The sequence below is a fragment of the Salvelinus alpinus genome, chromosome 1, assembly GCF_045679555.1.
Source record: "Salvelinus alpinus chromosome 1, SLU_Salpinus.1, whole genome shotgun sequence".
Taxonomy (NCBI): Eukaryota; Metazoa; Chordata; class Actinopteri; order Salmoniformes; family Salmonidae; genus Salvelinus; species Salvelinus alpinus.
This window is the reverse complement of record NC_092086.1, coordinates 50,314,444-50,336,934: the sequence shown is the minus strand read 5'-3', so window position 1 is coordinate 50,336,934 and position 22,491 is coordinate 50,314,444. Positions and strand designations below refer to the sequence as shown.

Here is a 22,491-nt window from a genome sequence, read left to right as displayed (position 1 = left end):
AAAATACAGGAAATTCAAATGAGCATCACAAAGCTACATTTGACCTATGCACTAGCAAGGTTTTTCAGCATATGCAGCTTTCACACCTGCTAGAGCAGTGTTTCCCAAACTCGGTCCTGGGGCCCCGCTTGGGTGCACGTTTAAGTTTCTTGCTCTAGCAATACACAGCTGAATCAAATAATCAAAGCTTGATGATGAGTTGATTATTTAAATCAGCTGTGTAGTGCTAGGGCAAAAACCAAAATGTGCACCCAGGGGGGGCCCCAGGAACGAGTTTGGGAAACCATGTGCAAGAGTACTGTAGCTTTATTGATCTACTGTACTCAATGCCGCCCCCCTCTAGGGGGCCTCCAACCCCCACCCCAATATAAAAATGATTTATCTGGAATGCAAGTCATGTGCCCAGGGGCCCTGACCTCCAGGGGGCCCCCATTGATTTTGTAAGTCACTCTCACTCAAATATCAGATGAACATATAACATATGTAACGGCAAAATGTGTAGAATTGCAAGATCGCATGCCAGCTGGACTTTGTGTCAATTGCTTCATGTTGACATAAGAGGGAATGTGAGCGCACATACACAGTGTACTTCTATAGAAGTATTTGAAAATAAGTTACAATTATTTACTTTAAATAGCCTAGGATTTTAAAATATTTATAAATACTTAATTCCAAAAACATTATTTCAAATAACCCTATAATCAAACAGACCTGGTTCAAATACATGGGATTGAGGCGCCTTTGAATGGGGTATAGCAGTAGATGCCAGGCGCACCGGTTTGTGTCAAAAACAGCAACCCTGCTGGGTTTTTCACGCTCAACAGTTTCCCCATGTGTGTCAAGAATAGTCCCCAACCCAAAGGACATCCAGCCAACTCGCCACAACAGTTGGAAGCATTGAGTCAACATGGGCCAACATCCCTGTGGAACGCTTTCGACACATTTTAGAGTCCACGCCCTGACGAATCGAAGCTGTTCCGAGGGCAAAATGAGGTGGAACTGAATATTAGGAACATGTTCCTAATGTTTTGTACACTGTGTATGTTCACACACATTCCCTCTTAGGTCAACAGCTGGCTTGCGATCTTGTTTCTTCTGTACTCAAACCTTCAAATGTAGGCAAACAAAGATTCCGACAAATGATTCACTCTCTCTAGCATACCTATGCACATTCACACATTTTGAAGTGAAATAAAAGTTAGCCAGGTTTTCGTGCACAAATCTTTATTTCAATGGCTTCACACAAAAATAAAATCGGCATTTGCCTTGGCTCTGATAAATATAACACTTATGTTTGTGAGAGAAAAACTAACTCCAGCGATGAATCTGAGGGATAAAAACATGCATTTAGTGGGTGGACCACTCGACTGTTATCAATACGGTTTAAGATAAATCAGTCATTCATGATTACAGTGACAAGAGTGATGATATGCGAGTTCCTTCCGGGTCCTATCAATTTAATGCAATAATTAGATGGAATACCTCTTCCAGGACAACAAACAGTTTAGCTCAGACCCAAGACAATCTCCCCTAACATGATTGTTATTAATACTTTTAATGTATACATTTTCTGTGAGTACTGACATGTCAATATAATCTCTGTGTGACTGTGGCTAATAGCTATTGCATTAACACAACCCCCTGGCCTTTAGGTTCACAGATTGTAAAATATTCCTGCTTCAACGCTTAGATCAAGTAGAGGTCAATCAAGAGCATCTCAGCCTGTTCATAGAAAACTACTAAGATAATAACTGTCCAAGTTCCTTGATAGGATGAAGTCTCTCTATCCTTTGACTTATTTATACAGCCTAACACACAAAACCATGCACTTAACATGGAGATATTCTACATTGCACAGTTTGGGGGGGGTAGTGTTAACCCTCACAGTGTAGTCAAATAGGCACAAACAATGCTACCGCAATACAACCTTACTCCTTATAGCTTTACACCCTTACCAATTTGACATCTTTGCTAACTCATACGCGTTCTACACACAGATAAATAATCATTTTAGAAGAGGAGTCAGAAGGGATGGAGCGTAGGGCAGAGGGGTTGTCTATTGGAGCCTACTAGGGTCCAGGAGACCCGATCTCAATAAAGGTCATCATAGTCGGGTGGCTGAATCTAGAGACCAACAGAGCGGGGAAGTGTCCACCAGCTGCCAGTCTATCCATCCTACAAGCTCTTCCCCCTCTGATTGGCCATCTTCATTCTCCCCAGAGTGGCAGTAAAGCCCCCCTTCTCCTCCACGTAGAAGAGCATTCCTCCCTGGAACAGAGATTGAGCAGGATGCACAGGTGTCACGTTTATTATGCTCCCCGTCAGTGTTATTCTTTCCAGTTATTTCTATCCTGCGGGACACAGGGTAAACGGAGTTCCCAGCATCTTAACCACCATTAATATAGCGTCATAATTGAGAGAAAAGAAATACCGGTGGAAAGATTTTTAATAGTATGAACCAACATCGTATCATAACGCTAACTAGAAACTGGTTTTATATTCTCAAAAATATGAATATATAGCCCATCAATGTTTCAGCACTATCTGTCATATACAACTTAATCTTTAATTTTTGTATCTTCGCAATTTTACACCTATAATTCAATAACTAACGAGCATAAGAGGCTGACGTTTTCATCTGTGTGCGCTACTTACCATTGTCAGCGATGGGTACCGCGGATGTAGGAGCGGCTCACCAAACATATTTTTATATCCCGGCCCGTCCACCGGCTGGGTCCAAAATCCGGACACACATCATAACATGTAAATGATGTAGGATAGGAAAACAAGTCCCATGATAGCAAAAAACATCAACACTAAAATGTCCAACATGATGAGAATGCCAGAAATGGAGGATGCAGATGTATCGCCAGAACACACGACGAAGAAATTGGCAGCCTCCTTAACACCGGCGCAGATCGGAAATAGCCGGAGCAGAATAATCTCTTCTCTGCGCGAAACCCCTCACCGCCCTATACGTTCTATAATATTGTACGCGTGGAAGCATACAGGTATACATTAAAACCAGGATAGGGAGTAGCGTAAAAAAATGGGACATTTATTTTTGCTGAGGGCCCAGTCCCATATACATTTAATACATGCAATCTGCGTTTAGTGTTCAGCAAACTCGTAGTCATATAGCCAAGGAATCACACCGAATGAGGAAGAATTTACACCGAAGGAAGCAAATAATACTGGACGCTACCGAGTAAAAATGACATTTTATTGAATCTGTAGAATATTTAAGTACAATTCGAAGTGCTGAAACAGGGCAACATGAGATGCTTTTATCAGTTCCTTAAAATTCAACTGGAGTTTGATTTTTTTTAAGAATGTCAATATATGCATGTAAAAAAAAAAAAATCGGAATAACAAAAATGCTATCAAAACAAAATCTTTTTTTTGATGGAATGCACAACATCGGTCTGAATGCTAGGTCAGTGTTTGGTCGATGTGATTTACATCTGCACTTTCTATACCAGTATCATACAAAAGCAGGGAATGGTTGATTCATCAGAAGCATAGGACATAGGCGTCTTTAATTGGGGTAGAAGGTTGGAGGACTCTTGGCCATAGGACTGATATGACCACATACATTGGAGGAGAACAAGGTGGTGATATGAGATATGATACTGCAGAGTTGTAGGAGTAATACCAAAGCAGAAGAGAATATTCTTGGTCTCCTGGCGGATTCCAAGTCTTTCTTTACCCCCCCGCCCCGCAGGTTGGGGGTAGTAGTATGCATTAACAGCATCCCTTTCCTAGCCCCATCCAGCTCAATACAGACTATAACATGGTACAATAATATTGTCTACGCCTTGCCACTGTGGTCTATCACTCAAGTCACACAAAAAAAAAATCATTGGCTTGTCTTTAGCCACTTTGGATTGGTTTCCCTCCAACTACCACCAATCAATCACCTCCCTCCTAAATCCCCCCAGCAACTAAAACAAATCCACATCACTGCAAAGGAAAAACAGCTGTGGCAGCCAACGTGGGCTTGGTTTATTCCCCATCTATAAAACAAACCAAAGCCTCCAAGTAGCCAAGGCAATTTTCTTTTGAGAGGCATTGACTGCAGATACTGTACAAGGCCAACCAAATTCATAAAAACTCCCAACACTCCATTCACGTCAAGCCAAACCACCTCTTCCTCACCCTTTCTTCAGTTACTGCAGCAAAGCAAATGAGACTTCAAATAGCTCTGCCCCAAAGCTGCCCTTCATACAGTGTACGAGTTTAAAAATGTCCAGTTGTCAAGTAGAGATCATAGATGCTAAACGCCGGCCTAGACTTACCTTTTTTATCAGCATGGCAATCTGATTATCTAGTCGGGTTGAGGTGTGTGCTGTGTTCATTCTAATGAATTTAAACATTGTTATAACTCATCACGTTACAAAGTTGAAGCCAAAATGATATGAACGGTCAACACCTACTTATGGTCCAACACGCCCCACCACACTGGTATTAAAAACGGGTACCGTTTACCCTTTATACGGCCCTTCACCTCATTAGATCAAAATCATTCCACACTACAGCTCAAGTCTGCAGGCAATGCCCCTTCCCTCCCCAGCACCATGACCTACAACCCAAAACAACTGTACAATACCACCATCAGGCTACACGGTGAGAGTACTGTTTTGTTTTAATCCCACTTTGTCCCCCTCATCTGTGACAGTCACAGTGCATCAGAGAAGAGAAAGAAACAGTAGGGTGGGAAAGGGGAGAAGTAAGAGGTCAAGGAGGAGGTGGAGTTCACCCTCTACTGAACCGCGTCCCTCTCCAAGCCTCACACGGTCCCTCAGGACATGGAATGTACAACGATCGTCGGGCACTGGAAGAATCTGCCCGTGATAGGACATCCAGACAGATCTCGTAGCTACTACAATGAAAGTTAAGTCATTGTTGCGTAACATTTCTCAGTTTTCTGTGCAACACGGGCGTGCCACTTTATAGGTAGGGAATGTCCTATGGAAATGTGTGCCTATAGAATGTCAGAGGATATCTATAATGCGGGTGAGAGAGCGGGCCTAATGTTACTATGCGCCATGACGACTGCTCATTAATGAGCATGTGAATATTCATGAGCCAGTGGCACTCCAGAACATTGCTCTCCACTCTTCAGAGTTTCAAGGAAGAGAGAACTGGGCGAGATAGTCCAGTCACGAGTTGGCACAATAAAACAGGCAAATTGGGTTGACGATAATCAGGAAAATACATAACCCGGGAGGTTGATTTACCCCATGGATCTAAATCTGTGGGATTGCTAACCCAGCACACGCACACGTCTAGACAAACTAGCGTGCCTTATTGGCTCATTGATCGGAGTTGCCGTTTTATTTCCGAAACGTATTTGATACATTGACATTTTTTAAAATAAGCCTCTTACAATACCAACGAAAGCAAAGGGGGGGAAAACCCGCATGACAGGAAATAGAAACACCAACATTTACCACAGCCTGGATTTCTGACCTCCCTTCAACACTTCTCATAAAGGACTGGAATGTTTAAACAAGTGAAAAGAACGAAAAAAAAAGAGAAAAGATTGACAATACAGAATTGTTTTGATTATTGTGTTTGGCCTTCGCGCCTACGATTGATAAACTTGATGTTGGTTATCTTGGAATAGGGGCAGGACCTGTCCTGATCACGCCCCCTCTCCTCCCCTGACCCCCTCCAACCATAACCATCACGTCACTCATCTTCCTGTAAGACTGTCGGGAGGCATTTGAGGCTACGAGCAGGAGACAGCAAGAATGAGGAATATCTTCACACCCACTGACTAAGGTGATGACATGATTGTAATTAGATTGTAACCACGTCCCCTAACTAACTCGTCCCTGATCCCTCCTGTACTTCAAATGCCTGAACTTGAGGTACAAGGCAAGGCAGGAGGTGCTCTTCAGTTAAGATAGGATTCCAGTTTAGTTTCAGAACAATACCCACAATGCAGTGCAGGACAGGGTAAGACAGGTGAGGTAACAGATAAGTACTATTGATAAATGCGTACGTGTAGTTATAGAAATATATAAGACCTCTCTGGTAAGACTGATACTGTAGACTGCTCACTGACTGGCTGATGCGACAACAATGGGGTATTGATGGTTAATGGAATGTACACAAGTCAAATATTCAAGCTTAGTTCTAACTGCCCAGATACAGTAAGATTATACACTGAGCTTCCAGTCAGACCAATTTCAACCAGTTAAAAAAAAAAAAAAAACTGTAGATGCCACACCCACATTCCAAACTCATTTTCTCATGACCACATTGGCCTCAGTTCTCTGCGGTCATGGCAACTTGATTGACAAAGGGGGGGGGGGGGGGGGGGTTCATATCGTTTTGCATCATAGTTTGCTGGAAAATGAAGTGCTGTAGCTAGGAGAGTTGTGATACACTATGACCCCTGACGTATATATAGCCTGTAAGATGGAGGTATGTTACTTCTGTAAGACTTAAATTCCACTTGTGACTGCTTTTTTAGTGGACCGAAGAATTGGGACAGAGACAGGCAGACAAACAGACATTCAGACAGACTGCAGCACAGACAGAGACAGACAGGGGGAGTCTGTCGGAGGAGAGCAGACCAGGGGTACACCAGGGGGGGGGGGGTCTTACAGGACAGATCAGAGAACGAGTGAAAGAAATAGAAAGCGGCATTAAGATGAGATGGCACTGGGCTTTTCATTTGCTTCTCTCCCTCCCTCCCACATTTCTCTTTGTCAGATCAGATGGCCTCTACATAGTTAGCAGGCAGCATGCCCTGCTGGCCAGTGCGCTCCACACGGCCGTACATCCAGCCCTCGTCGATCACCTGCGCGTCCACGATCACGTCTCCCTCCAGGAAGCCCACCTCGTCTTCGTCGGCTGCCGCATAGTCATACACCGCCTGGTACCGCTTCTACAGGAAGAGAAGGGGGGATAGAGAGAGAGAGAGATGGAGGGTGAGGGGATGTAAAGGGAATAGGAGGGAGGGAAGGGAGGGAGAAGGTACGGAGGAGAAAGGGAGAGAAAGAGAACATGAAGTTCCTATAACACCACCTTCAACAGAGACAGTCAGTCTCTGCTACAAGACAAAGCTACTGGAGGGGTGGGGGGGGGGGGGGGGGGGGTCATGTGGATACTGCCAGACACAGTGGAGGCCCCCATGCAGAGAGAACAGTGCCTGCGTCCCAAACGGCACCCCTTTCCCTAAATAGTGCATTACTTTTGACCGGGCCACAATGGGCCCTGGTGCTTTAAATAGGGAATAGGATGCCATTTGGGATGGATCCTAACACAAGAGAGAGGAGTGTTCTGTCTCACCCCGGAGCTGGGAGGGGGGGCGGCGGCCGCCTGGCGGACTGGTGCAGGAGCCGCTGCTGGCTCATAGCTGTAGTTCTTAGACGCAGCAGGGGGCTGGTGGGGCTGCTGGAACACTGGTGAGAGAGGGGGGAAAGGAGAGGGGGAGGAGAGCGCCAGAGATAGCGAGAGAGAGTGGGGGGAGAGAGAATTGTGAGAGGGAGAGATTGAGTGATTGAATCAGTGAAGGATAGACATTTTTGGCTATTCAGTCTGACAAATGGGATCCCCCATTCCCCGGCACTCTGAAACAATCCCCCCCTCTGTCTCTCATCTCCTCCTGCTGTATTCCCCCTCTATCCCTCCATCTAACTGGCATCTCATTGGTCAGCCCCAGGGCTCTGATACAGAGAATTCCACAGCACAGCAAGTCAAAACTTGCAGCCATCATTTAGCGCCTTTCAGTCAATTATTATAACAATGACTCTGTGATATTGAGAGGTGACAACATGTACACAGTGAATGCACAGGTTAACCACTAGTTCACAATCATTGTATTCATGTGTGCTAAAAACAGGAACTGTCCACAGAGCAGAAAGATCAAACATTTTATCCCCATAGATAAATGTAACCATTTGTCTACTCTCACTGATGTTAAAGCTGCAAAATGTAATCAAATTTTGGCCGTGAAAAATACATTTTAGATGGTACAATGATTCTCTACACTTTACTTGCTTGTGAAATTAGGCAAACCATTGGAATTTTAGCAGGAAATGGCATCGTGCATCTTTAATAAATGTATTTTCATAGTTTGTGTGTGTGTGTGTGTGTGTGTGTGTGTATGTGTGTGTGAGAGAGACAGCATGTGTACCTGGATTGGGGCTGTTGGGCTGGGGAGATGGGATTTCTCCTCCCATCCTGTTCTTCTCAAACTCCTCATGGTACTTAATCTGTGTACACACACACACACATTATATTTACATTGTATAAGAGCTAAATGACAAATGTCACAGAGTGACTAGATATAATACCCAGACGTCAAAACCCCGATTGCATCCTGTTGACTGTACCAGTCCAGCAGATAGCTATTTAGAGCAGGGAAATAAAGTGCAGTTCCTGTCATGTCCAGCAGGTGTCTCCAGATCCCTCCCCAGGCAGTAGGGCTGCGTGTGTAATAGGGGGGGCACTACAGTGCTAGGCTATGTGCTTCTGTTTCTACAATAGGCCTGCTGACACAGGAAATGACATCACAGCCGGAAGTTGGGTGACCTCAGCGCTGCCTAGCAACCCTTGCTGACACATCACGAGGAACAGGTGAAATGAGAAAAAGTGGAGAGAGAGAGAGAGACAGCCCTAAAGCGAGGGTAAGAAATTGAAAGAGTAACAGAGACCCAAAGGAGGAAGACAGAAAAGAATGGTGCAAAATATATCATGCCTAACAAAAATAGTGGGTGAGAATGTCAAATCAAATTTTATTAGTCACATGCGCCGAATACCACAGTTGAAGACCTTACAGTTAAATGTTACAAGCCCCTAACCAACAATGCAGTTTAAAAAATAACAAGTAGTTAAAGAGCAGCAGTAAATTAACAATAACGAGATTATGTACAGGGGGTACCGGTACAGAGTCAATGTGCGGGGGCACCGGTTAGTCGAGGTAATATGTACATGTAGGTAGAGTTATTAAAGTGACTATGCCTAACAGAGTAGCAGAGGAGTGAAAGGGGGGGGGGGGCAATGCAAATAGTCTGGGTAGCCATTTGATGTTCAGGAGTCTTATGCCTCGGGGGTAGAAGCTGTTTAGAAGCCTCTTGGACCTAGACTTGGTGCTACAGTACCGCTTGCCGTGCAGTAGCAGAGAGAACAGTCTTTGACTAGGGTGGCAGGAGTCTGACCATTTTTAGGGCCTTCCTCTGACACCGCCTGGTATAGAGGTCCTGGATGGCAGGACATGCTTTCCTTGTTTATTCAGGTTAATCAAAGCTGCATCACAACCAGCAGCAGCAGACCTAATATATCAACCCAGCCAACATCACAGAGAGAGACAGACAGCATTAATCTCCAAATGACCAATAAACCTGAGAGAGACGGATCCTTTACTGCAGTATAACAGCCCTACTCATATTCCCAGCCTGACTGAATTATAAGACTGACACTCACAGCTTAGATTCTGCCCTCTCTCTCCCTCCCTCCCTCCCCGGGTGGGTAGAGGAGTGAGTGTAAGGGAGGAGATGCCAGTGTTAAGTGGAGGAGATGCCAGTGTTAAGTGGAGGAGATGCCGTGGGGAGGAGATGCCAGTGTTAAGTGGAGGAGATGCCAGTGTTAACGTGGAGGAGATGCCAGTGTTAAGTGGAGGAGATGCCAGTGTTAAGTGGAGGAGATGCCAGTGTTAAGTGGAGGAGATGCCAGTGTTAAGTGTGAGCGAGGACATTGCGTTCAGTGACTGAGAAGACAGTTTTTTTAATGCGAGACAGAGCGAGCAACATGTTCAATATGTTACGTGAGAGTGTCTGACATTACTTCTGTTTGTTTTGAAGGCGAAGGTTGCACACAGATGGTGTGTGTGTGTGTGTGTGTGTGTGTGTGTAACAGGAAAATCCCAGTCCAAGCCAGTCCCACTCCCGGACACAAAAGAGCCCCCCCTTCCTCTTAACCTTCACTACATGAATCAGTAGAAAGTAAAAACGAGGTAGGAAGGGAGAGAGAGATGGAGAATTTAGTGAACGTTCTCAATGAATGTCAATTAGAGTCATATGACAGAGAGATAAGGAGAGAGGGAGACAGGGACTAATCCAGACAGACAGCTGTGAACGAGAGGGGGCTGGAGTTGGACATCTCACATTTCAAAGAGAGCTGGACATGTCTGTCTCTCTGTGGCCTACTGAGTGTGGGTACATCCGAGGAGGAGGGAGAGAAAGTGGGGAAAGGAGGGAGAGAAAGACAGAGATCATCAGCCGCGCCCCTTGGCTTGGTCTGTCCACACACACTGCTAACAGCTGGGACATTGTAACAGACTTCTCATGAGGTTTCTCTTCTCTGCATTTGCCTTTATTTGCCTGGGGTTGTAGAAGTGTTGTGTGTGTGTGTGTGTGTGTGTGTGTGTGTGTGTGTGTGTGTGTGTGTGTGTGTGTGTGTGTGTGTGTGTGTGTGTGTGTGTGTGTGTGTGTGTGTGTGTGGTTCGGTAATAAGTGTGTGTGTCTGTCTGTTTCCACCGTCTCAGACACACAGGATCTGTTCCTGTATGAAAGCAGTAATTAACCAACACCCTCCACACTCATTAAGTCATTAGAGAAGACCGAGCAGGGCAACTATGTGCTGCGATGTCAGGATGGGTGTCCCTGGTCTGCCAGAGCAACCAAGGCCCTAGGCAGCAGCCTTCTGCAACAGAGGACCACAGAGGGACATAGTAACATAACCTTGTGCCCAGGCTTCACACAGCACTTCTGGACTAAGAGACAATCTGCACATCAGAGTGGTAAGGAGGTGCATGAATACATAGTCGTGGCCAAAAGTTTTGAGAATGACACAAATATTAATTTCCACAAAGTCTGCTGCCTCAGTTTGTATGATGGCAATTTGCATATACTCCAAAATGTTATGAAGAGTGATCGGATGAATTGCAAAGTCCCTCTTTGCCACGCAAATGAACTGAATCCACCAAAAAACATTTCCACTGCATTTCAGCCCTGCCACAAAAAGGACCAGCTGACATCATGTCAGTGATTCTCTCGTTAACACAGGTGTGAGTGTTGACGAGGACAAGGCTGGAGATCACTCGGTCATGCTGATTGAGTTTGAATAACAGACTGGAAGCTTCAAAAGGAGGATGTGCAATCAACCATTTATCGGATCATCAAGAACTTCAAGGAGAGGTCTTCAATTGTTTTGAAGAAGGCTTCAGGGCGCCCAAGAAAGTCCAGCAAGCTCCAGGACCGTCTCCTAAAGTTGATTCAGCTGCGGGATCGGGGCACCACCAGTACAGAGCTTGCTCAGGAATGGCAGCAGGCAGGTGTGAGTGCATCTGCACGCACAGTGAGGCGAAGACTTTTGGAGGATGGCCTGGTGTCAAGAAGGGCAGCAAAGAAGCCACTTCTCTCCAGGAAAAACATCAGGGACAGACTGATAGTCTGCAAAAGGTACAGGGATTGGACTGCTGAGGACTGGGGTAAAGTCATTTTCTCTGATGAATCCCCTTTCCGATTGTTTGGGGCATCCGGAAAAAAGCTTGTCCGGAGAAGACGAGGTGAGCGCTACCATCAGTCCTGTGTCATGCCAACAGTAAAGCATCCTGAGACCATTCATGTGTGGGGTTGCTTCTCAGCCAAGGGAGTGGGCTCACTCACAATTTTGCCTAAGAACACAGCCATGAATAAAGAATGGTACCAACTGGATGGTTGGGAGATAAATTTCTCCCAACCATCCAGGAACAGTCTGGTGAGGAACAATGCCTTTTCCAGCATGTTGGAGCACCTTGCCATAAGGCAAAAGTGATAACTAAGTGGCTCGGGGAACAAAACATCAATATTTTGGGTCCATGGCCAGGATACTCCCCAGACCTTAATCCCATCGAGAACTGGTGGTCAATCCTCAAGAGGCGTGTGAACAAACAAAAACCCACAAATTCTGACAAACTCCAAGCATTGATTATGCAAGAATGGGCTGCCATCAGTCAGGATGTGGCCCAGAAGTTAATTGACAGCATGCCAGGGCAGATTGCAGAGGTCTTGAAAAAGAAGGGTCAACACTGCAAATATTGACACACTGCATCAACTTCCATGTAATTGTCAATAAAAGCCTTTGACAATTGCTTGTAATTTATACTTCAGTATTCCATAGTAACATCTGACAAAAATATTTTAAGACACTGAAGCAGCAAACTTTGTGAAAATTAATATTTGTGTCATTCTCAAAACTTTTGGCCGCGACGACATAAAACACACACATACTAAATGGCTAAAAGTATGTGGACACTCCTTGAAATTCGTGGATTCGGCTATTTCAGCCACACCTGTTGCTGACAGGTGTATAAAATCGAGCACAAAGCCATGCAAACTCCATAGACAAACATCGGCAGTAGAATGGCCTTACTGAAGAGCTCAGTTACTTCCAATGTGGCACAGTCATAGGATGCCACCTTTCCAACAAGTCCGTTAGTCAAAGTTCTGCCCTACTAGACCTGCCCCGGTCAACTGTAAGTGCTGTTATTGTGAAGTGGAAACGTCTAGGAGCAACAACGGCTCAGCCGCGAAGTGGTAGACCACACAAGCGCACAGAACGGGACCGCTGTGTGCTGAAGCTCTTAAAAATCATCTGTTCTCGAGTGAAACACTCACTGATTTCCAATCTGCTTCTGGAAGCAAAGTCAGCACAAACTTTGGTCGGGAGCTTCATGAAATGGGTTTCCATGGCCGAGCAGTTGCATATAAGCCTAAGATCACCACGTGCATTGCCAAGCGTCAGCTGGAGTGGTGTAAACCTCGCTGCCATTGGACTCTGAAGCAGTGGAATTGTGTTCTCTGGAGTAATGAATCACACCTCACCATCTGGCAGTCTGACTGATGAATCTGGGTTTGGTGGATGCCAGGAGAACGCTACCTGCCCCAATGTATAGTGCCAGCTGTAAAGTTTGGTGGAAGAGGAATAATGGTCTGGGGTTGTTTTTCATGGCTCGGGATAGACCCCTTAGTTCCAGTGAAGGGAAATCTTAACGCTACAGCATACAATGACATTCTAGACAATTCTGTGCTTCCAACTTGTGGTAACAGTTGGGGAAGTTCCCTTTCCTGTTTCAGCATGACAACGCCCCTGTGCAAAAAGCAAGGTCCATACAGAATTGGTTTGTCGAGATCGGTGTGGAAGAACTTGACTGGCCTGCACAGAGCCCTGACTTCGACCCCATCGAACACCTTTGGGATGAATTGGAACGCGGACTGCGAGCCAGGCCTAATCCCCAAAATCAGTGCCCGACCTCATTTATGCTCGTGGCTGAATGGAAGCAAGTCCCCGCAGCAATGTTGCAACAACTAGTGGAAAGCCTTCCCAACAGAGTGAAGGCTGATATAGCAGCAGGGGGGGACCAACTCCATATTAAGGCTCATGATTTTGGTATGAGATGTTCGATGAGCAGTTGTGCACATACTTTTGTATATATATATATATATATACACACTAGTATATATAAAAAAAAAAAAAAAAAATAATAATATATATATATATATATATATATATATATATATATAGATGAGATAAAAAGACAGGCATGCACCCGTACAAAGGCTGGGCACTTGTGATAATTGGCACCCACTCAGAATATTTAGTGGGTGGGCAGTGTAGGCCTGACTCCCAAATGGCACCCTGATCCCTATAGTGCACTACTTTGACCAGGGTTCCATTTGAGACAACCTGAGGGGGAGGGAGAGAGAAGGACTGGTTGTTGATCCTGTACTGTGATCGGTACGGCGTGTGAGTGTTGACGGACAGACGTACGTTGCTGATATGGTCCTGGGTTTTCTTGATTCTCTGCATCTCCGGCGTGTCGGCCACAGCACTGAAACCTTTCCCTTTGTTCTTCTCAAACTCCTCCTTGTACTGCACCTGGAACACACACAATCACACCCGGTCAGACCACACCGTATAGTCATTGTAAATCCTCACACACACACCCGGTCAGACCACACTGTATAGTCATTGTAAATCCTCACACACACCCGGTCAGACCACACTGTATAGTCATTGTAAATCCTCACACACACACCCGGTCAGACCACACTGTATAGTCATTGTAAATCCTCACACACACACCCGGTCAGACCACACCGTATAGTCATTGTAAATCCTCACACACACACCCGGTCAGACCACACTGTATAGTCATTGTAAATCCTCACACACACACCCGGTCAGACCACACTGTATAGTCATTGTAAATCCTCACACACACACCCGGTCAGACCACACTGTATAGTCATTGTAAATCCTCACACACACACCCGGTCAGACCACACCGTATAGTCATTGTAAATCCTCACACACACACCCGGTCAGACCACACTGTATAGTCATTGTAAATCCTCACACACGTCAATAGAGTCAAAACGTTTCAAAGAAGTCAAAAATAAGATCAAAATCACATTTTATTTCGGTACACGCTTTGAAAACAAATCAAATGTATTTATAGAGCCATTTTTACATCAGCAACAACAGGTGTAGACTAACAGTGGAATGCTTACTTACGGGTGCAAGCAATGCAGAGAAAATAGAAAAGCAATAACAAGTAATAAATACACAATGCGTAACGATAACATGGCTGTATACACAGGGTACCAGCACCGAGTTGATGTGCAGGAGCACGAGCTAATTAAGATTAGTTATATGTACATATAACTAGACATGAAATGTAAATACAGGCTATAGTTTCAATGATTTTTAGCGTGCGCGGCCCGCCCTCCCTCCCTCAGACGTGGTGGTGACAGGCACTTCCTGTTGCCAGGGCAGTGAGACCATACACACAGGATGTGCTGACATAGCCTAATAAGGTCACACCAGGAGGTGTGTGTACAACAGAGGGCACCTCAGCCAACAAGACATGTAGGCCTAATGAACAGGAAAATCACTAGCCTATGTCAATCTACTATCCCCCATAGTAGAAAAAGTTGATCTATACTATTGATCAGTTTGTTGAGAAAGAAATATCCTATTCCAAACAGATTCTGGGATTGTTGTGGGATGATAGATCCCAAATCCATACAACCAGTAGGCCTAGGCTACATATAAAAAAAAATATTTATTTTTTTAAAAGCAATGAGTCTGATGAAACAGATCAGAATATTTAGCTTAAAATGTTGATACTCTTCATTCGTAACATTATAAAATTGCAGCAACGCGCACAAGGCAGTAGGACACGCGCAAATGTTCGTTCCAAATTGCAATTAGCGGGAAAACGCACCGCACATGTGAGTAGTTTGATGTGAAAGATGAAAACATCCGTTAGACATTAAGAAAGAGGGGAGATCTAATATTCAACAACTAGCATGGGTTGCTAATACGACTAAAATTGTGCCTTTGGATACTGGCCAATTAAAGAAAGTTTATTTAAAATAGTTGCACGATTTTGGCTAGGCTACTTTGAAACAAGGTAGGACATGCCTCATAATAAACTCAGCAAAAAAAGAAACGTCCCTTTTCAGGACCCGGTCTTTCAAAGGAAATTCGTAAATGAACTCCTGTTCCGGAGTTCCAAATTAAGCAGCAGCAGTTGAAAAGATGAGCTCCTACAAATATTGAAATTTAAATGTTTTTTTAGAGTAAAGTACATCGAAAAAAATCAAAAGAAAACTGCAAACTGAATAGGAGACCAAACAAGCAGCAAACAAAGAAGAAAGGCTTTTGAAAAAGTAACAATTCTTCATAAAATTATACCGTTTTCTTAGCTAGCTAAGTTGTTTACCTGTTGCTAGGCAGTTGCTAGGGACATTCCTGAAAGAAGCTAGCTAGCTAACAAGGAGTGTCTAGTTGGCAGAAGAGAAGAAGGGACAAAGAAGGGACAAAGTGGGACAAAATAAGGACAGAAGAAAAGGGAAAGGGGACATTAAGGTGAAGCAGTCCTCTAAAGACACAAAAGACAATAATACAAGAAACAACACTTCTATTGCCTCTCCCTCTACGATACGCACTTCCGGTTTGGTTTGGAGCGAGTAGTTGCATTCCGCTTTGCTCCACAGGTAGTATTACAGGTAGTATTACATTTCATTTCATTACAGTACAACAGTTTGATTTGTTTGATCTTAGCTGGCTACATAGCCGTCTTTGTATCCAAGATAATTGTGTAGTCTAGAGTAATTGTCGAGGTTACCTAGCCAGTTAGAGGTTACCTAGCCAGCTACACTTTCAAACAAAGTCAACAACGCAGCCACTGCTAGCTAGCCTATTTCACCAGCCAGCAGTACTATATCATTTTAGTCAATAAGATTTTTTGCAACGTAAGCTTAACTTTCTGAACATTCGAGACGTGTAGTCCACTTGTCATTCCAATCTCCTTTGCATTAGCGTAGCCTCTTCTGTAGCCTGTCAACTATGTGTCTGTCTATCCCTGTTCTCTCCTCTCTGCACAGACCATACAAACGCTTCACACCGCGTGGCCGCTGCTATTCTAACCTGGTGGTTCCAGCGCGCACGACCCACGTGGAGTTCCAGGTCTCAGGCAGCCTCTGGAACTGCCGATCTGCGGCCAACAAGGCAGAGTTCATCTCAGCCTATGCTTCCCTCCAGTCCCTCGACTTCTTGGCACTGACGGAAACATGGATTACCACTGATAACACTGCTACTCCTACTGCTCTCTCCTCGTCTGCCCACGTGTTCTCGCACACCCCGAGAGCTTCTGGTTAGCGGGGTGGTGGCACTGGGATCCTCATCTCTCCCAAGTGGACATTCTCTCTTTCTCCCCTGACCCATCTGTCTATCGCCTCCTTTGAATTCCATGCTGTCACAGTTACCAGCCCTTTCAAGCTTAACATCCTTATCATTTATCGCCCTCCAGGTTCCCTTGGAGAGTTCATCAATGAGCTTGACGCCCTGATAAGTTCCTTTCCTGAGGATGGCTCACCTCTCACAGTTCTGGGTGACTTTAACCTCCCCACGTCTACCTTTGACTCATTCCTCTCTGCCTCCTTCTTTCCACTCCTCTCCTCTTTTGACCTCACCCTCTCACCTTCCCCCCCTACTCACAAGGCAGGCAATACGCTTGACCTCATCTTTACTAGATGCTGTTCTTCCACTAATCTCATTGCAACTCCCCTCCAAGTCTCCGACCACTACCTTGTATCCTTTTCCCTCTCGCTCTCATCCAACACTTCCCACACTGCCCCTACTCGGATGGTATCGCGCCGTCCCAACCTTCGCTCTCTCTCCCCCGCTACTCTCTCCTCTTCCATCCTATCATCTCTTCCCTCTGCTCAAACCTTCTCCAACCTATCTCCTGATTCTGCCTCCTCAACCCTCCTCTCCTCCCTTTCTGCATCCTTTGACTCTCTATGTCCCCTATCCTCCAGGCCGGCTCGGTCCTCCCCTCCTGCTCCGTGGCTCATTGCGAGCTCACAGAACAGGGCTCCGGGCAGCCGAGCGGAAATGGAGGAAAACTCGCCTCCCTGCGGACCTGGCATCCTTTCACTCCCTCCTCTCTACATTCTCCTCTTCTGTCTCTGCTGCTAAAGCCAATTTCTACCACTCTAAATTCCAAGCATCTGCCTCTAACCCTAGGAAGCTCTTTGCCACCTTCTCCTCCCTCCTGAATCCTCCTCCCCCTCCTCCCCCCTCCTCCCTCTCTGCTGATGACTTCGTCAACCATTTTGAAAAGAAGGTCGACGACATCCGATCCTCGTTTGCTAAGTCAAACGACACCGCTGGTTCTGCTCACACTGCCCTACCCTGTGCTTTGACCTCTTTCTCCCCTCTCTCTCCAGATGAAATCTCGCGTCTTGTGACGGCCGGCCGCCCAACAACCTGCCCGCTTGACCCTATCCCCTCCTCTCTTCTCCAGACCATTTCCGGAGACCTTCTCCCTTACCTCACCCCGCTCATCAACTCATCCTTGACCGCTGGCTACGTCCCTTCCGTCTTCAAGAGAGCGAGAGTTGCACCCCTTCTGAAAAAACCTACACTCGATCCCTCCGATGTCAACAACTACAGACCAGTATCCCTTCTTTCTTTTCTCTCCAAAACTCTTGAACGTGCCGTCCTTGGCCAGCTCTCCTGCTATCTCTCTCAGAATGACCTTCTTGATCCAAATCAGTCAGGTTTCAAGACTAGTCATTCAACTGAGACTGCTCTTCTCTGTGTCACGGAGGCGCTCCGCACTGCTAAAGCTAACTCTCTCTCCTCTGCTCTCATCCTTCTAGACCTATCGGCTGCCTTTGATACTGTGAACCATCAGATCCTCCTCTCCACCCTCTCCGAGCTGGGCATCTCCGGCGCGGCCCACGCTTGGATTGCGTCCTACCTGACAGGTCGCTCCTACCAGGTGGCGTGGCGAGAATCTGTCTCCGCACCACGTGCTCTCACCACTGGTGTCCCCCAGGGCTCTGTTTTAGGCCCTCTCCTATTCTCGCTATACACCAAGTCACTTGGCTCTGTCATATCCTCACATGGTCTCTCCTATCATTGCTATGCAGACGACACACAATTAATCTTCTCTTTTCCCCCCTCTGATAACCAGGTGGTGAATCACATCTCTGCATGTCTGGCAGACATATCAGTGTGGATGACGGACCACCACCTCAAGCTGAACCTCGGCAAGACGGAGCTGCTCTTCCTCCCGGGGAAGGACTGCCCGTTCCATGATCTCGCCATCACGGTTGACAACTCCATTGTGTCCTCCTCCCAGAGTGCTAAGAACCTTGGCGTGATCCTGGACAACACCCTGTCGTTCTCAACTAACATCAAGGCGGTGACCCGTTCCTGTAGGTTCATGCTCTACAACATTCGCAGAGTACGACCCTGCCTCACGCAGGAAGCGGCGCAGGTCCTAATCCAGGCACTTGTCATCTCCCGTCTGGATTACTGCAACTCGCTGTTGGCTGGGCTCCCTGCCTGTGCCATTAAACCCCTACAACTCATCCAGAACGCCGCAGCCCGTCTGGTGTTCAACTTTCCCAAGTTCTCTCACGTCACCCCGCTCCTCCGCTCTCTCCACTGGCTTCCAGTTGAAGCTCGCATCCGCTACAAGACCATGGTGCTTGCCTACGGAGCTGTGAGGGGAACGGCACCTCCGTACCTTCAGGCTCTGATCAGGCCCTACACCCAAACAAGGGCACTGCGTTCATCCACCTCTGGCCTGCTCGCCTCCCTACCTCTGAGGAAGTACAGTTCCCGCTCAGCCCAGTCAAAACTGTTCGCTGCTCTGGCACCCCAATGGTGGAACAAACTCCCTCACGACGCCAGGTCAGCGGAGTCAATCACCACCTTCCGGAGACACCTGAAACCCCACCTCTTTAAGGAATACCTAGGATAGGATAAAGTAATCCTTCTAACCCCCCCCCCCCCTTAAAAGAGTTAGATGCACTATTGTAAAGTGGTTGTTCCACTGGATATCATAAGGTGAATGCACCAATTTGTAAGTCGCTCTGGATAAGAGCGTCTGCTAAATGACTTAAATGTAAATGTAAATGTAAATGTAAAAATCCAAATAACTTCACAGATCTTCATTGTACGGGTTTCCCATGCTTGTTCAATGAACCATAAACAATTAATGAACATGCACCTGTGGAACAGTCATTATGACACTAACAGCTTACAGACGGTAGGCAATTAAGGTTACAGTTATGAAAACTTAGGACACTAGAGGCCTTTCTACTGACTCTGAAAAATACCAAAAGAAAGATGCCCAGGGTCCCTGCTCATCTGCGTGAACGTGCCTTAGGCAGACTGCAGCTGTGGCCAGGGCAATAAATTGCAATGTCCGTACTGTGAAACGCCTAAGACAGTGTCACAGGGAGACAGGACGGACAGCTGATCGTCCCCGCAGTGGCAGCCCACGTGTAACACCTGCACAGGATCGGTACATCCGAACATCACACCTGCGGGACAGGTACAGGATGGCAACAACTGCCTGAGTTACACCAGGAACGCACAATCCCTCCATCAGTGCACAGACTGTCCGCAATAGGCTGAGAGAGGCTGGATTGAGGTCTTGTAGGCCTGTTGTAAGGAGGTCCTCACCATACATCATCGGCAACAACGTCGCCTATGGGCACAAACCCACCGTCGCTTGACCAGACAGGACTGGCAAAAAGTGCTCTTCACTGACGAGTCACGGTTCTCTCACCAGGGGTGATGGTCGGATTCGCGTTTATCGTCAAAGGAATGAGCATTACACCGAGGCCTGTACTCCGGAGCAGGATCGATTTAGAGGATCAGTCATGGTCTGGGGCGATGTGTCACAGCATCATCGGACTGAGCTTGTTGTCATTGCGGGCAATCTCCACGCTGTGCGTTACAGGGAAGACATCCTCCTCCCTCATGTGGTACCCTTTCTGCAGGCTCATCCTGACATTACCCTCCAGCATGACAATGACAATAGCCATACTGTTCGTTCTGTGCATGATTTCCTGCAAGACAGGAATGCCCGTCTTCTGCCATGGCCACCGAAGAGCCAGGATCTCAATCCCATTGAGCACCTCTGGGACCTGTTAGATCAGAGGGTGAGGGCTAGGGCCATTCCCCCCAGAAATGTCCGGGAACTTGCAGGTGCCTTGGTGGATGAGTGTGGTAACATCTCACAGCAAGAGCTGGCAAATCTGGTGCAGTCCATGAGGAGATGCATTGCAGTACTTAATGCAGCTGGTGGCCACACCAGATACTGACTGTTACTTTTGATTTTGACCCCCCCTTTGTTCAGGGACACATCATTCCATTTCTGTTAGTCACATGTCTGTGGAACTTGTTCAGTTTATGTCTCAGTTGTTGAAACTTGTTATTCTCATTCAAATATTTACACATGTTAAGTTTGTTGAAAATAAAATGCAGTTGACAGTGAGAGGACGCTTCTTTTTTTGCTGAGTTTATGTAGTAAAACGTTCAGGTTTCAAACAATTAAGTATGTTTTCAAAATGCATACTGCCTCCAGCTCAATGCAAAGTGGTGTGTGATACACTGATGAAGCATAACTTCCGTTGCCTATTGCCATGTTCAAAACAACTCGGAACTGGGAAATATCTGACTTCAGTGCATTGACGTCAACTGGGAACTTTGTGGGGGGGGGGGGGGAAACTAACTAGCTCCCACTGGGGAAACTAGTTTTGAACAGTCATCCAACTCAGAATTCCAAAGTCTGGAACTCGGGCCTCTTTCTAGAAGTCCGACTTACCGACCTGAAGTTCTCAGTTGTTTTTAAAGCACCATATGCATTTGCTGTTTGAGATGCTTCAGAAGCAGCTCTCATGCTGTCTGACATGTATGCTGCAATTTAAATTTGTCTAAGTTATACAAATTAACCTATAGACTAATAACCATTCAAATGTATTTACATTGACTGGTATTTTCACCAAATAGTAAAAAAAAAAAAAAAGAGCATTATTTCGCAATTATATTTTTTCTTCTCCTGGAAAATTGGCCGGCGCCAATTTTATTTATCGGCTTTTCTATTTATAAAACAATAATTTACAGCTAAAAGCCGGCTATTACCAGTTAACGGAAACCCTGATGCATAGGCCGTTGTGCGTGCTTACCCCTCCCTTCCCAGTGTGACCCTCAATATGAGAGGAAGTGGCCAACCCATGTAGAATCAGATGGATATCACTCTAATGACAATGAACACAGCAGCTCTCCCTCACACACAGCTGGCCTACTGTACCACTGAGGCAACACTTGTGGATTCATACACACACTACAGTAAACAAACACACTAATTAACTACCAACACATACAGAAGTACATACTCAGGTTCATTATGAAACATAACAGTCCCAGTAACATGTCAACATTGACAATCACTTCTCTCTGGTGCTAGACTGCACCAATAACTAATATCCGCCCGCCTGCCCACCCCTGGAAGAGCATGCTGCAGTAATCCATTACCAAGCAGCACTCTGACCAGTCTCTTATAATATATAGATTGTATTTCTACGACTACACTCATCTCTTACAGCCAGCCAGCCTGCCAGCCAGCGTTGTTCTAAGGATTGGGGCAGTCCCACTCCCTACGTATTTTATGGTTTTATTGGTAGACAGGAAACTAGGTAGAGGTGCACTCTGGGCCAGATTGGAACCCATGCTGACATGTTGGTCGGGGTCTGCGGCTCTAAATGCTCCTTGACCACACAGGTCACCTGACTGCTGTTTGACTGACACAGCTCTACAGAGTGCTGACCTGTCCTCTCCCCCCCTCCCCCCACATCTTGTGAGGATAGGCAGGAGATGAATGGGCCATGATTCACAATGTGTGTGACGTGTGGGTCCCATTCGTGCTAAATGACTAAATATAGGCTACACACACACACCCTCTCTCTTTTCAACATTTGATCTTTCTGGTTCCTCTCGTGTTTAAGTGGAAGACAGAAAATGTACATATGTTTTGCGAGTAAACAGCCAATTTGAATTTCTGGGCATACAGTGCATTTGGAAAGTATTCAGACTCCTTTACTTTTTCCACATTTTGTTACGTTACAGCCTTATTCTAAAATGGATTAAATAAAACATTCCTCAATCTACACACAATAC

General features: G+C 45.9%; 1 protein-coding gene and 1 long non-coding RNA gene across 3 annotated transcripts in view; both read right to left on the bottom strand.

Moving 5' to 3' along the window:
- Nucleotides 1–1,207: 1,207 nt before the first annotated feature.
- LOC139579128 (uncharacterized) lies at nucleotides 1,208–3,031 on the bottom strand. The gene is made up of 2 exons (XR_011675676.1): nucleotides 2,656–3,031; nucleotides 1,208–2,268 (listed from the first exon to the last, which is right to left on the bottom strand). It is a non-coding gene; the product is annotated as an uncharacterized lncRNA (long non-coding RNA).
- Nucleotides 3,032–5,325: 2,294 nt separating this feature from the next.
- Nucleotides 5,326–22,491, bottom strand: part of LOC139579119 (LIM and SH3 domain protein 1-like) — a 42,338-nt gene continuing 25,172 nt past the window's right edge. For both annotated transcript variants that reach the window (XM_071407411.1, XM_071407422.1), the window contains exons 4-7: nucleotides 13,768–13,875; nucleotides 8,153–8,231; nucleotides 7,306–7,418; nucleotides 5,326–6,901 (exon numbers count right to left, since the gene is read on the bottom strand). In XM_071407411.1, the coding sequence (XP_071263512.1) occupies nucleotides 6,728–6,901; nucleotides 7,306–7,418; nucleotides 8,153–8,231; nucleotides 13,768–13,875 (474 nt within the window). In that variant the 3' untranslated portion in view covers nucleotides 5,326–6,727. The remainder of the gene's footprint in view (nucleotides 6,902–7,305; nucleotides 7,419–8,152; nucleotides 8,232–13,767; nucleotides 13,876–22,491) is intronic.